This window comes from Candoia aspera, chromosome 6 (assembly GCF_035149785.1).
Source record: "Candoia aspera isolate rCanAsp1 chromosome 6, rCanAsp1.hap2, whole genome shotgun sequence".
Classification (NCBI taxonomy): Eukaryota; Metazoa; Chordata; class Lepidosauria; order Squamata; family Boidae; genus Candoia; species Candoia aspera.
In genome coordinates, this window is record NC_086158.1 from 81,907,037 (window position 1) to 81,922,969 (window position 15,933).

Here is a 15,933-nt window from a genome sequence, read left to right on the forward strand (position 1 = left end):
GCACCAGTTCTACCCATTCCTAGATCAGGAGGCACTACTCATAGTCACTCATACCTTAGTAACTTCTTAATTGGACTATTGCAATGCACTCTGCATGGGACTGCCCTTGAAGAGCACTCAGTAACTACAGTTCCTGAATGCGGCAGAAGGTGCGTTTTTCGGCACACCATGGTATGTCCATGTAACGTTGCTGCTACATGAGTTCCACTGGCTCCCGGTAGATTTCTTTTTTTAATTTTTTTTAAAATTTATTTTAAAAATTACATAAAATCAATTCTAAAGAAAAGGAAGAAAAGAAGAAAGAAAAAGGTGCAAGAAAAGAAAAAAAAGAAGGAAATTAAGTTTAAAAATATAATGACTTCTGACCTTCTCTTCAACAGTTATTAACAAGCCCATCATCTCCCCTACCTCTTACCTATTCCAGATATCCCTTCAGCCCCTTATTTAATTCTCATCTTCTCAATCATTAAACTCATAAATCATCATTTCACTGTTTTCTTCTGTTAGCAAAAAGTCCATAAAAGGTTTAGCTCCAAGTAGGTTTTTGGGTGCAATTCAGGGTTCTGGTTGTCACCTTTAAAGCTCTGCATGACATAAGACCAGATTACTTGTGGAACTGCCTATCCCCAGTGGTTTCTGCCCACTTCACCAGATCCGGAATACACCAGTACCCTCAGTGAAACAGTGACCCCTGGTGGGCCCAAGGACTCATGGCGCCTGCCCTTGGAACACCCTCCACCCCCCACCCTGATCTGGACAGTCCCAACTCTATTGGCCTTATAGAAGGCCATGAAGAGTTGGCTCTTCCCCCAGGTATTGGGGTCAGGATATTAATGGTGGAAGTTCTGGATGGCTGCATATAATTGGTGATTATGGAGATTGTTGACTTGCTTTGTTTTTGTTGGTTTTAATGGAAAGTTTTGTTTTTCTCTGGTTTTGTTTGTTCACTGCCCACCTTCGATAGGGAGGAAGTAGGGAGAAAAAAGATCAGATGGAGCATCTGGACTTCACAAGCAACCATTATATATGATTTATGAAAATCGATGGCAGTTTTTCCTACAGTTGGTGACATTTGAATTTCAGCCAGGAAAACCGACCTTACAGTGTGATGTGGAGGAGCCTTCTGGACACCAGAAGAGCACGGTCCAATTCCAGATGTACATTATGGGCATATATGGGCTGGGCTGCCTCTTCTTGCACCCAGGGAATTCTTCTCACAGTAGTATCACAAGTGAATCTTTGGAAGAGTGATGGGGAGGGGAAAAAAGTAGCAAAAGAAACTAGAATGAAATGTTTGTGTTTTTTTTTAATGAAAATAAAGTATTCTGGAAATGGGTGGCAAGGCATAAGCAAGGAGCCTCCAGCAGAGTGAATGAAATTAACAATAAAAGTGATGAAATCATTTCAGTGAGAGAACGCTGGGACTCAGACAAATGCTTTAAATGTTTGTGTCTAAGAAAAAAAAGATTAAAGGGAAGTCATAAATGCTATGAGAATGTTGAAAGATTGTAAGGATGCAGGTGTAGATGGTATAAAGTGGCAAAATGTTAAAATATGGATATGTTGCAAGAGTTGATTCTGTGCCTGACAATTGGAAGAACGTTGTTACTGTTGCCCTTTCCCAAAGGGAAAGTGGAAAGAGCAGATGTAAAAATTATGGGAGCATGAATATGTTAAGTGTGCCTTTCTGACTGAAAGACGCAAGAAGTGACAATGAGCAACATTTAGGAAGGGCAGTGAGGCTTTCTGCTAATCAGGGAGTGCACAGACCAGATGAATGCATGAAAGTGAGAGAGAATATTTATTACATATTGATTGAGAGGAAAGGCTTGATGAAGTAAATAGGCTTGAATTATGGAAAGTTCTGTTTGGATATGGAGTTAGTTGCTAAATGCAGAAAGAACAGTACATGGTAGAAGTAAACAGAAGGGTGAGAATAAAGAGGATGTATAGTGAATGGTTCAACACTGAGTGGGGATATGTAATATCTGCTTGGTTGTTAAATGAATGTATGGATAAATGTACATTAGAGGAGTGTTGGTTATGATACAAATGTGTATGCATTTCCACATGCAGATGATACTGGATTGTTTGGCTGAGAGCTCATAAGACTTGCAGTAAATATAGTGCAGACTGTATGTCGCAATGAGGACCGTGAAATTGAAAATTAATGTGTCAAAGACCAAAGGAGTTGTGTTTGACAGAGAAAATGGAATACATGACCTTAAGTTATACATAACTGGCAAAAACTAGAGCAAGAAGATGAATTTGTGTACTCTTCTAGACTGATTATTAATGATAGGAAAATAGATGGAGAAATTTTAAGATATGAAAATGTTGCAAGGAATGCAGGGGTGTCCACAGGGTGTGGTCAAAAAAGTCAAGACAGTGACTGCAGTGGTGTGATCAAAGCTCTGCCTCTTTATTATGGCTAACATCTTGACTTTTTGACCGAACTTGCAGTCACCCATGAAGGAATGAACATTTGTTAAAAGAAACTGTAATGGTTCTGTATTGTATGTTGTATGTTGTATTGTATATTCTGCCCATTTGTTTATGTCAGGAAAAAACATAAAGGTAAGTTGAATGCAGTAGAAATGGGATACTTAGACATCATGCTTGGCAAAGCCAGGAGAGTCAGGGTCAAGAATGAATGGGCGATGAATAAATGTGGATTGAATATAAAAAGAAATGACCAGTATGAAAGGAGTCTATTGAGGTGGTCTGAATGAAGGAGGACTGAATTGTAAACAAAGTATTTGAACTACAAGTGAATGGATTGAGGAGCAGTTGGAGGCAGAACCTCAAAAAGGAAAGATAAGAAGTTTGAAATAGAAAAAGCAAAATATGAAGTGGTATATGGCTATGATGGAAGTGGGATGGTTTGCAGGCCAAGAAAGGTATGGAATGGTAAAGTAAGTCACGTCCGTGTAAACTACTTTCAGCTATGTCTCCTGCTCTTTTTCTTATCTTATGCCGTCAATTTCTTTGGCTTAGTATTATTTTCTCTTTTTCTGTACTTTGCATGAGATTGCTTACCCTGTAAAGGAACAGTGTAGTGGAAATGTACATATATATTTATGTATAGAAAATCTTCCAAAATTTCCCCATCTTTTCCTGCAGAGCCAGTATGTGTCAGGTGGAGATAGTTGTGATCTAGGCTAAGCCAGTCCCTTCTGGTGGACAGCTGATAACAATTTTAATATTTATATTCGCTCTCAGCCATCTACAGGGGGTTCAAAGGCTTCAGTAAACTAGGAGCAAAGAAAGCAGCGTGCAGGCAGAAACAACAAAAAATCATGAAATATATGAGAAAGAAAGAAAAAATATTATTTCCCCAATGGGCAGATGAATTCCAGTTCTTGAGATTTCACATGGGGAAGCCAAGCCACCAAAGGAGCTAGCAATTAGGGATGGCAAATATCAACAGGCTGATCTGTTTTCCCAGCTGGAAAGGAATTAAATGGCCCAGCTCTTTTCTACACATGCTGGGGGCTTCTTCTGATGTTCAACATTATTTTGTCTTCCCAACAAAATCACTCTTCCTGAGGACCCAGAAAATCCACAGCAGCTTATCGTGATGAAAGGATTCTGTTTCCACAGCAGTGATAGAACAGGATTCCATAGATACATTCTAGCCAAATGTACTTGAAGAAAAATGAAGATATTTCTGTGGCTTTCTGAAGATAGGCCCATTCTAAAGGCTACGTATAGATACAGCTCTAGGAAAGCTTGTATCATGTGAACAGAAAAGGCAGAATGATATAAACCTAATAAGGTCCTCACTCTGAGGTTCATTAAATACAAACTCTGGAATGTGGTACCCCTAAAACATAAGCCACATTTTGGATCAGTTTTGTACCAGAAATCCTATGAAGACACATAAAGTATGCACTAATAACATCTATCAGGAGTTCCTGCTAAATGCCTCCAAACACAACACTATCACAATAACTCAAAATGTAGGCTTATTCAGATAATATACAGGTAATCTTCACTTAATGACCACAATTGGGACTGGAATTTTGGTTGCTAAGAGAAGCAGTCATTAAGCAAATCCAACACAGTTTTACAACCTTTTTGCAGCAGCTATTTGTTTATTTTTCAAATTTCTATTACCGCCCATCTCGCCCAAGAGACGGGGACTCTGGGCAGTTAAGCGAATCACTGTGGCTGTTAAGCAAACCATTGGTCATTAAGCAAATCATGCAGTTCCCCATTGAGTTTGCTTGCCAGGAGCTGGCCAGGAAGGTCGAAAATGGTGATCGCATGACTACAGGATGCTGTAACGGTCATAAAGGTGAACTGGTTGCCAAGCTCCCAAATCATGATCACATGACCATGGGGATGCTGCGACTGTTGTAAGTGTGAGGATTGGTTGTAAGTCAGTTTTTTCAGCGCTGTTGTAAGTTCAAACCATCACTAAACGAATGGTTGTCAAGCGAGACCTGCCTGTACCTTTTAGCAATGAGAGAGGAATATTTAGATCAGTGTTTCTCAATCTTGGCAGCTTGAAGATAGGTGGACTTCAACTCCCAGAATTGACCCCATGGCTGGCTGAGGAATTCTGGGAGTTGAAGTCCACTCATCTTCAAGCTGCCAAGGTTGAGAAACACTGATTTAGATATATTTTCCAAAGTTATTTCAGAACGTTCCTTCAGTGTTTCAGAATTTCAGAATTCTTCCCAGTTCTCATAGTTAAAATTCCCCCTTTCCTCCATCCAACCAAGGGTGTAGAGATTTCTGTTCTACCTCTGATGAAGTACAGTAGCTATAATCCTCAAAAGTTTATGCCACAATAAATTTCATAGTCTAAAAGATGCTACACAACACTGTTGTTTTTATTCCATTTTTAATCTAGCTAAAACTCTATTTCTCTTGTGCAGAGTGTAGAAATGTAGGAGTTGAGATTAAATCATGATGTTGCTAACTTTGGACCCTGATCAGTGCTTATGGTTCTGGTTATTCTCTAGGCATTATAGTGGTTTGACAAAAATTGTTTAGCCTGGATCCCACTTAATTTTTGCAGAGCTTTCCTTTTCTTTCCCACTTGAATTTACAAACAAATACATTCCTCCCAAGAAGGTATGATATCTCAGTCCTTGAGAGGTTGTGCTTTTCTGTGGATTCTGAAATTTTGCCCTTTGATAGACACAACACTTAGAGCAGCATCCTAGGAATCTTTCCAGATGTAGAACAGATGCTAGGACTTGAATTACATGTCCTCCAAAAGGCTATTTATCGTAAATGAGGGAATGTAGTCTAATGTAATTCCACGGTAGGAATGATTAACTTTTCTGCACTCAAGAACAATGATTCTATTGTTCCAGAACCACTGAGGAAAGAGAAACTATAATTGAGCCTGAAATACATTATTTGGGGGTTCCTGAGGCAGGGCATTCTTCCCATTCTTTCTTAAAGAAAAGGGGTGACAAGCTTCTGTCTTCATGCTCTTACTTTTTGATAGCTGAACTTTTAGCTTTGGATTTGGTCGAGTCTGGTGGGATGCCTTTCTGCTTCTCCTTCCTCAGGGCAGTTCTTTCGTTACCACACATCCTACCTGAAGAATAGTGGTCCTTCATTATTTCCTATAGCAGTCCACTGCTCAATATATTCAGTGCAATGCTTCTTGGTTTTGCCTTCCATAAGTTGCCAGATCCTCCTTGGATCAAGAACTTAGTCATCTTTATCTATTTGTGAGATATTATCTTTGCCTCTGCTCCTATATGAATATCAATATTATTTTAGCTCTCTTCTGCTGCATTCTTTATTGTTGGATTTGGTAGGGAGGAGGAGGGCGGTAGAAATGGAAAGGGGGATTCTCTAGCCATGTCACCCGTTTCTCAGCTGTCACGCTCAGCCAGCTTTTGCTATTAGTGCCCTTTCGTGCATTTAATTGGTCCCTCCTTCCAACAAGACTGACTCCATTTGGGGGAAAATTGGAAATTCAGCTCCAGCAGTTTTTTCAACTTTATTGTAATGTGCTCAGCTGGGTTGGGCTGTGGCAAGGAATACAATGTTTGGTGTGGAGATTGCAGAGTGTCAATATTTGGGGGACAAAGCTGTATTTTGCTCAGCTAATTCCCAAAAGCTCTAATGATGCTTTCCCTTTGCATAAAATGGGGTGATTATTACCATTTAGTACATGCCTTGTGCCAATTGCTAAATACTGATTAGCCCCCAAAGTAGTTCTTTTTAAAACTTTAAATTTCACAATAATTATTTAGAATTAATATATCAGGAGGATTAAAGAACCTGCCACTAATCTGTCTACTCTCAAATTTCGTAGTTGGGCATCCATTTCTTCCTTGAAATTAGGATGCTTTATTCAAGCTCCACTTGGAGAGGGACAACTTGGAACATCAACAACAGTGGGAGGGATAGTAACTCTAAGCTGGAAGAGTTCTGTATTTGCAACCTAGAGATCAGTGGCAGAAGACACAGTTGTTTTCAAATATCTGAAAGGCTGTCCAGCAAAAGAGGTAGAAAAAAGTCCTCTGTTGCTCTAGAAGGCAAGACTCTAGTCGGTGTTTCTCAACCTTGGCAACTTGAAGAGGCATGCTGTCTGGGGAATTCTGGGAGTTGAAGTCCACACCTCTTAAAGTTGCCAAGGTTGAAAAATGCTGTTCTAATCAATAGATGAAAAATGCAGGGAGCAGATTTTGCTAAAAATCAGGGGGGGGGGGATCCAAACTGGAATAAATGTTTAGGAGGGAAACACATTGCTCCGAGGATGGGAGTATTTTCCTTTGGAGGAAGCATTTAAGCAAGAGTTGGGCAGCCATTTCTCTTTGCAGGAATACTGCAGCAGGATTTGGCATTGCAGATTCTGCCATCAATTGGAGCCAGACTAGATTATCTCTAGGAATATTCCAATTTATAATTCTGTGAAGAGAAAAATAGATTGCACATACTTGGTGGGAGTTTCTAAAAGTAGGAAGTAGTGTTCTATTCAGGCACAGTAAATGAACTGGGCACGTTCCCTTAAGAAAAACCCAGATTTAATCTAATTTGTACTACTACTCCCATTACCCGCCTCTCAGCATGGCATGCTGGCTGGTGATGACAGAAGTTCTCATCCAGTGTTCCTGTAAGGCATGAGGCTGGGGAAGGTGCCTACATGAAATGCCTTTCCTGAAACTAGATAACCCTGCAAATAAGTACTTGTGTAGAATTTGAACTCAGTTGGTGCAAATCGTTTGATAAATGGCTACGGTCCTTGAAAGTGAAAAACAGCTACAAGTTGCTTAAAGGCTTGGTTTGGCTGCTTCAAGACCTTCCTGGTGATTTCACTTTGCCAGCTGTCTTGGTGGAAATCACTCCCTGTGGCTTTGCTTCAGTATGAATCCAAAAGAATAAGGGGAGGGGATATCTCAAGGGCCAGCAAAACTTTTTATTGTATGAAAACCCAGTGCATTTTGGAAATTTCTTTGTCAGGACACTGTGCTTACTAGCTAGAGTGCTTCAGTTAGAGGATACCAGCAAATGTACCAAGTAATCATTATTTTAGCTGTTCTTTTGTTTTCAAGATCTGTCCTCTTTTTTTCTTCACTAGCTATCTTGCATGCCCAGTAGACCTGGGGGTGGGGTGGGGTGGGGTGGGGTGGGGTGGGGTGGGCTTGAAATAGAATCATCAAGCAGCTGCTTCACAGCATCAAATCCATATTCAGATCCAAAAGGGCATTTCCCTTAAGTGAGATGCCTGATCTAATGATTTGGATAGGTCAAATTATTAATGTAACCTTACAAATTGGGGATTCGGTAGGTGAGCGATTGTGTAGGCCCGGGTCCATTTAAGATCCGTTCCTGGAATCTAATTATAATTGCTAGGTACACTCAGAAACCAAGATGATTGTGAGGATCCAACTCTTAGTCTAAGTGGGTTTCACTAGTGACTAACATAGAATGAATTTCCTTGGACCATTGCAGTGGTTGTAAATTCCACTATACAGTGATTGCCAAAATAATACTCAATGAAAAAAGCCTATCATCTTGGAATCAGTGGGCCTTCTGGGTTAATATAGTAAACACTGACATGCCAATATGTCAAGAAAAATGAATTCTTGTGCTTTTCCTTGCCTCAATTTATGCTGATGGATGGTTTCATATAAAGGGAGGTAAATGCTAACTTCAGGTTTCAGATGCTGATTATCTATTATTGATATGCTTGGCATTAGGACAAAATTCTTAATGGTACAAAATCCGCATGTGTCCCTCATGGGGAAAAATGCTTTACAACGCTGAGGAATCTTCCTCAGCATCTCACTGCAGAGCAATGAATGATAGAGGACCTTGATAGATGACCTTAGTAGATAGGCAGATTAATATTTTATATAAATAAATAGGGAGGTGGAGTGCTTCAGTCACTGCAGTCTTCAGGCTGGGCCTTGAAATTATAATCAACATTTTGTGTCCCTAAAATAGATGTATAGTTAGTGTAGTTGGTACAACAAGGGTGTCCTGTGCCTTCAAAAGTAGGATTAGAGATAACACTTGCTATCAAGAGCTACCTTTTTTGATTTTGTATCAACAGCAGTTTCCAAACAGTATCTGAAAACAGGACTTTTGTTAAGGACAAAGCTGGACCAAACAGATTTCCAGACCCCTTGCTTCTAGCCTAGATTTGTCAGTTGGGTTTGTTTGACCCAGGAAGTCAAAGAACCAGACCAAACTGGGTACAGCAATGTCTATTTTCTTAACCCAAAGAGAATGATATTTCTAGAGGGAGAACAATAAAAGGAGAAAATACATTGCATATATGAAGTACAGTGAACAAGAACAACCAGTCAGAAGTTAACACATTACTTATGCTGACTTCAGACATGGTTTGCTTTCTTATCACCTTTACTCAGAACATCCTTTCACATCCTTCCCCATAACTGCATCCCTGACCTTCTCAGCTGACTTTTCTGTTTTAACAACTCACATCTCCTAACTACCAGGGTCAAGCATAGTAACATAATGACAGCTGTCTTGATCCTTTATTCCATATGTCCCTTGTACTATATAGAACACATTACAATTATGGGATCATTCGCCATACCCCATGGAAAGGAAAGAAAATATGATGTTTATTCATTGAGGAACCTTATATGGTTGCCAAGGGCAGCCCATGTAGACAGCACTGCAGTAGTCCAACCAGGAAGTGACTAGGGCATGAATGACCATGCGAAAGGTCTCCCACTCCAGGAATCAGCACAATTGGTGCAGGGGGATGGATCTTTGCAAAGCCCCCACCTCAGCTATGGCTGCTACTTGCTCTTTGAACAGGAGCCGTGAGTCCAGGAGGCCCCTCAAATTGCTCACCAGCTCTGTCTGGGGAAATGCTACCACACCAAGAGTCAAAGATGACACCTCCTCTGGATCTTGGGGGGCCAAAAACCCAAAGCCATTCCATCTTGCTAGGGCTGAGTCAGAGTTGTTTCCTCCCCATCTGGACCCTCACTGCCTCCAGTGAGGCATTTGAATGGCATTGTCTGCTCAGCCAAGGATGGAGATGCATAGCTGGGTATCATCTGCATACTGATGATACCATACCCCATGCTGACAAATGCCCCCCCCCCCAGCAGTTTCACATAGATATTAAAGCGGAGCAGTGAGAGGTCCAAGCTCTGAGGCGCCCCACACTGCAGGGTTCGGCTTAGGGTCCAAGCTTAGGACTGGATCCCTCCCCCCTCCATCACTGACTGGAATGGGCCATGGAGAAAGGAGGAGACTCACTGCAAAGCTGTGCCCCCCACTCCCAGCCCAGAAGTAAATCAGAAATTTGTTTTGGAAATGGTAGTCAATAAAGCGGATAAGTATTCATTATTAATGTTATGATAGGCCATCTTAATTAATTTTCTAACAATAGAACAGTATTTTGGTAGCAAATGATGTAACTTTAGATCAGCAGCAGAATTAATGCATTCTAAATCTACCATGAAATCACTATTAAAAGATTATTATGACATGCTTCTTTATCAGGCCTTTTTCATACCTAGACTGTATACGTTCAGCAATAAATATTTAGCAGTATTCTTCAATAGTATTATCTGCGCTTCTATATTGATTCTTTGCTGTGTGTTTAAGCAAGATGAATCGTACTGAAACAGTGGCTGCTGGAGTCGATTACCACCATCAGAGAATTTGAAATGGGACTCAATCTGACTGTATTTTGAGTTTGTAGGTTTACTCAAACCTACAGCCCCATCAGCATCTTGAAGAGTTAGTCTCTTTCTGCACTGTTATTCCCTCTTTATTTTGTTTTCTACTTATTTTTCTATAATTCTATTACAGAATTATTTCTATTGAATTAAATGGATCCTTTAAGATGTTCAGGCTAACTTGCTCATGCAAACTTGCTCATGCAAACAATACATCCAAATCCATTGGCTTTAACATTTTTATCTGCACTGTTTTGTTTTGTTTTTTCAGGGACTCAACAGCGTTTTTGAAGTTTACCTGGTGGGAAACAACTCCAACCATTTTATCATCTCCCCAACTTCAATCCAAGGAAAGGCAGACATTCGGATTAGAGTCGCAGTCCCCCTGGATTTTGAAACAATCCCTCGCTATGTATTTTCTGTAAGAGTTCTTCAAAAGTTGCATGGACAATATGGGGAGGTTGTGGAGAGGAGGGACAGAATATGATTAGCCATTGCCCTGCTGTGTTATGGGAAGGTTGATATATATGGGTGTACACCTGTATGGCTAGCTTTTTGGAGTAGACTTTGCAACAAAATAGTTTATAATTCTTCATGATGGTAGGATGATTAAGGTGATCAGATATTCAACTTCATAGCCACCAGTATGGTCACCATTAACAGCATTAAGAGTTCAGGAACTTTCAGATCCATGTTCTCAGCCATTCTTCCCACAACCCTGTAAAACACATTAGTTATTATACTATGTTGCTTGTGAATGTTGCAATTAAGAGTATAATAGTGGCTCAGTTATTACAGTATAATAATGAAAGACATTGGTTTAAATGAAATGTGCATAGAAGTGCCTATCTGTAAAGACTGCTGTAAACATACTTTGGATGACATTTCTGTCTTTGCTTTAAAACTATTTCTAAGTTGTTTGTTTAAAGATTCTCTCACTCCCCAGCCCAACCACCAGCATCTGTTTTAGAAGTAGCTAGCTTGTTTTATTCTTTTCCAATGTTGGAAAATTACTGTGGGTAATTACCAATTTAATTTGCACCCAGCATACATCCAGTTAATCCCTGTATCCAGATCAGAGAAAGCACACACAGCATTCAGTTCAGCTAGCAAAAAGTATAGCTTGGTATCTACTTAATAAACATCAGGAAAGGTAAAAAAAAAAAAAAAAGTTAACTGGCGATAAAAGGATTAAAAGCAGGCAAAAACAGGGAGAGACTTGAACAACAGGCAAGAATTTATATTAACTATATATCTCCAGCTATATATTAAAAGGTGCAGAACTTTCCAGAGCCACCGAAAACAATACTGCAGGTAATTCGCATGCACCATCCCAAGGGAGTGGCCTTTGGTTCTTCCCAGCTTTAATGCAGAAGTAGCAAAATAGAGAGGGAAAGTAAGACAGCAGGTGATCCCTCCTCTGTTCTGCACCATTAAAGAAACAAATTGGTGGATGGGGATGATGCACCCAACATCTAGGTGTACATATTTGTATGAAATTGTTAAAATGCATTTGGCGTGTTTTCATAAATTTTTATAGTCCCCGTGCCATAGGCCAAGCAGTGGTGGAATTAGGTCACATGCCAGAAGAGGCAGATGCTTAATGGAGCACAGCTGTACAAAGTTTGTGTGAATATTAGCCCTTTAGCTGAATAAATCCCAGAATACTTATCACACTTGGCTGGAATACCTCCCACGTTTTGTGTTCATTACTGGAATGACTTGTATAAGCCATTCTTTTAAAAATATAAATCTTCTCTATGTTGAACTTGAGATAATTTTTCTAGATTCTTGTTTTCACGTAGCAGGCTAACTCCAGCAATGTAGACATGAAAGTTAGTCATTTTAACAAATCACAATTGGAGTTTTTTGGGTCTATGTGTAAACTTTTAAAGGCTTTGGGGGAGGGGGCTGTGAGCTAATTAGCTTAGCAGTAAAAGAGAACAGGACTGCTTTGACATAATAAAAGACCATGATAAACTTTCAGACCTGAATCTTAAAACCAAATCTTGAAGGCTAGAATTTATAAATTACTTTGGTGTGTGTGTTGTGTGTGTGTGTGTGTGTGTGTGTGTGGAAATGACACACTGACCCTTTACCTTTTAAGTAAAAACAAAGAAGCATCAATCTGATTTTATTTTTTTTAATAGTGTTTCTGCCTCTTCTTTTTTGATCTTCCAAATATAAGTATATTGTAGTACTACAAGAGTCTTCAGTGGCTATACTAGAAAAAAACTCTTTTAAATAAGCAAGTTTCACATACAGGTGGTTCTCATTTAACGACCACTTGTTCAGTGACTGTTCAAACTTGCAATGGCACTGAACAAGTGGTACTTATGACCAGCCCTTGGAGTTCTGACTATCACAGCATCCCAAAATCATGTGATCACTGTTTGCGACCTTCTTTGCCAGCTTCCTACAAGCAAAGTCAATGGGAAAGCCAGTAGGAGATCGCAAATGGCGACCACGTGAGATCCTCACTGAGCAACCTGTCGTGATTTGCTTAATGACAGCAACCAGGACGGCTGGAATTGCTGTCATTAAGTGGTGTGGTCATGTGACATCACTACCACATCACTTAACGACAGCAATTCCAGTCCCAATTGACATCATTACCAGAGGAGTACTTGTAATCAAAAAATATTCCTAGACTTGTTTGTTGGGCATGAGTGTTCCAGTTTGTTCATATGTTTGTTAAATATACATTTGTCTTGGATATAATATCCTTCAAATGGTTATTTTCATAATAATTACTTATTATGATTTATATATCTGAAACCATTTTTATCCTGCCCCCCCAGGCAAAAGTTTCCTAGAGCAGCTAGGAAGTGCTCACAAGCTTAAAAGCAAAATGTTACAGGAAAAAAAAAGATGTGGAAGAAAGAATAAAAGACTGAGTTTGGATAGCTGTTGTAGAATGACAAACTGGATACAGTTCAAGGAGAATTAGAATTGGATGGGGCTGGTCTTTCAGCAGGTCTCATGGAATGGCCCCATTTCACCTTTGCTGTGGCTTGATAAATTTGCCATAATAATTCCCTTATATCAAGTGTTGGCAACCTGTAGGTGTCATGGTTTTTTGTGCTTTAATCCTAGTACGCCATTAGAGTCACCTGTGTGAGATGGGCAGCCAAATAAATCATACAAATAAAATAGAGATAGCATTTAATATTTGCTTGGGGTCAAGGATCATTAAATGCTGATGTCGTATTACACATCTAAGCAATACCAGCCCCCCTAATGGTATGTAGAGTTTGAGAATTTGTGACCTTCTCTGAGAATAGTTGAGTAAGATATTAGTTTGACTGAAAGCTATGGGTCACAGGACCACTATCAGTGAACACTTTAGGATCTCTTAAATGATGATGAGAAAAAGCAGCTGCAGAGGTAATGCTAAGCATGCATTAACTCTGCACCTTTGAGAGCATGAAAAAAAATTCTGTATGAATTTCAGAATTTTCTACATTTCACGTAATTGCCTTGTTATTGGATAGCAGCAAAGTGGGTTGTCATCGATGGATAGAAAGACAAAACATTAATAGACTGAACGTGGCAAAAGTGGGGAATAAAAATATTGGCACTTATTGATTAACATTAATTGCTACTTCATTCGTTGCTGTCTGTCTCGTAGGATACATCTTTAGCCGACAAAGAAAGAAGGAAATGAAGAGAGATCTGCAGTGAGCCTGATGCCTTCCAAAATTTAGGGGCTCAGCTGCAGCAGCTTAAATAGACCTCCCCCTTTTTTTTTATGGTTTGCAGCTATGAAAGTTTTATGTCCTATAAAACTTCAGTTTAAATGCATCTCTCAGGCAGTGGAGCTCTTCCCAGCTGCCTGCTTGAGCTGCATCCCAGCGTTTCAGTGAGCTGTAAATTTGTAGAAAGTCAGAGCCGCTCAGTAAACATCATGCCAGCAGCCTCTGTAGCTATTAGTCTTTGTGCAGCAGCAAAGAAGCATAAATAAAATCCGGACTTTCTGAAGAACTGTAAGGAATAAAACAGAAATAGAAAATACTGGGGTTAAAGGTTAGAAGATAAGCTAATCGTAAATCTGCGTGCCATAATCTTTGGGACTGGTGTGATAATAAAGGGGGCTCTGATGTGGTAATAAAGGGGGCTCTTTATGAATCATGATACTGCTAGCCCTGTACTTATATACCTGATGGATAGGTTAAAACTCAAGAGGGGAGCTTGTTTAGGATTAAGGGCAGCTTTGAATATACACATCAAATGTTTGAAGGCTGCTAATTTACACTTGATGAATATATATTCAAGGAGCCTTGGACTGCTGCTAATCCAATATATTCTAGTAGAAATTCATGCTCTCAAAAGCATCATCTATAATTAAACAGACTCCTACAAAATGTCTCCTCTCTCTGTAACTTCCTCTGCTAGGAGTATGTTTGCTTGGAATTGGGGGAAAATGTTGATAGATAGGGCTATCTAGCAACAGCACGTAATCCTCTTGTGAGCCAGGCCCAAATTCAAGGTATTGATTTCCAAACTTATCCCAATTCTAAATTTGCTCTTATCACTAACATATTGCTCTTAAGGTTTCAGATGTATCCATCTTTCTTATTATAAGGATTTGCAATATACTTTCAAGCAGAACCAAAGATGGGGTGCCTGGATTGGTTGTATGCATCAGATTTGTGTTTGAATGTATTGGGAGATACACCAACCAGATTCTATGGACTATAAAAATGTCCTTGATAATCCTTCTAAGGACCAGAAAAGAGCAAATGTGGTAGAAATACATTGCAGATTGACAGACTGACAATCTCATTTTTTTCTATGGTTTATGCTGGTGGGATTTCCAAATGCTCTTGTATACAACAGGTTCGGATTATGTTACTGTTTGCAAGATTGAGGTGTAACCCCTTTGTTGGCAAGAGCATGGCAAAACTATGTCAGACCGTATATGAAAATCCAGAAAAAGGGCAGAGTGACATAGGGATGCTCTGATATTTCAATGAGCAAACTGTCCTCTGTCATGTGTGTTCATTGATGTTTTGGTTCAAGGCTTCATGCATGGCCTGCTATGGAAAGACATTTATAGGGAAATAAGGGCTTCTCATTGGAAGAGAGAGGAAGAGAGAGAAAGCTTTATCCTGATTATTTTTCATTTCTTTCTACTTAGCTATTTGCAAATGAGAGCATTCCAGACCATGTTGGTTTCGCATGGGTGAAGATTAACCTCATCAATGAGAACGACAACCGACCGATTTTCAGCCAAACCCTCTATAACGTCAGCCTGTTTGAAAATGTCACAGTGGGAACTACAGTCCTGAGAGTTTTGGTAAGCGGGAGACACACATTTTCCCAGGACATTATAATTTATCTGTGGCTGAAATTTTTAAATGTCCAGTAAGCCCAAAATATGGGTTAGAAAATATGCTGCTTTTGTAATTAAAGACATAAATGAATTTTAATGGTAAGTATAGACATTCTGAAGAAAATTACACAAACATACATACTTGGTTGGTTTCCTTAAATCTGGATTCACATATCTTTCATAAATTTAGTCAGATCAACTGGTAGACAAGTAAAGGACGAGAACTGCCTCCTACTGTGGGTCAGACCTTAAAGCACAGAAAGAAGCATAAATAACTCATGCACATGCTTCTTTTCCAATCAGTTCAGTCGAACATAAGCTGGTAGCTAAATTGTGAGAATGCAAAGACCAGAGAATGACAATGTAGACACTTACATTCATAACCATCAGTTAACCTGTGTCAGCTGACAGTTGTGAATGGCACAGAAGTTGGAAATGGAAAGAAATAGGACT

The 15,933-nt window shown here is 39.6% G+C and overlaps 1 protein-coding gene across 1 annotated transcript in view; it reads left to right on the plus strand.

Annotated features, from left to right (window-relative positions):
• CDH23 (cadherin related 23) overlaps nucleotides 1-15,933 on the plus strand; it is a 537,138-nt gene that overhangs the window by 285,336 nt on the left and 235,869 nt on the right. Inside the window, exons 11-12 of the mRNA XM_063307837.1 lie at nucleotides 10,417-10,566; nucleotides 15,286-15,444. Coding sequence (XP_063163907.1) covers nucleotides 10,417-10,566; nucleotides 15,286-15,444 — 309 coding nt within the window. The remainder of the gene's footprint in view (nucleotides 1-10,416; nucleotides 10,567-15,285; nucleotides 15,445-15,933) is intronic.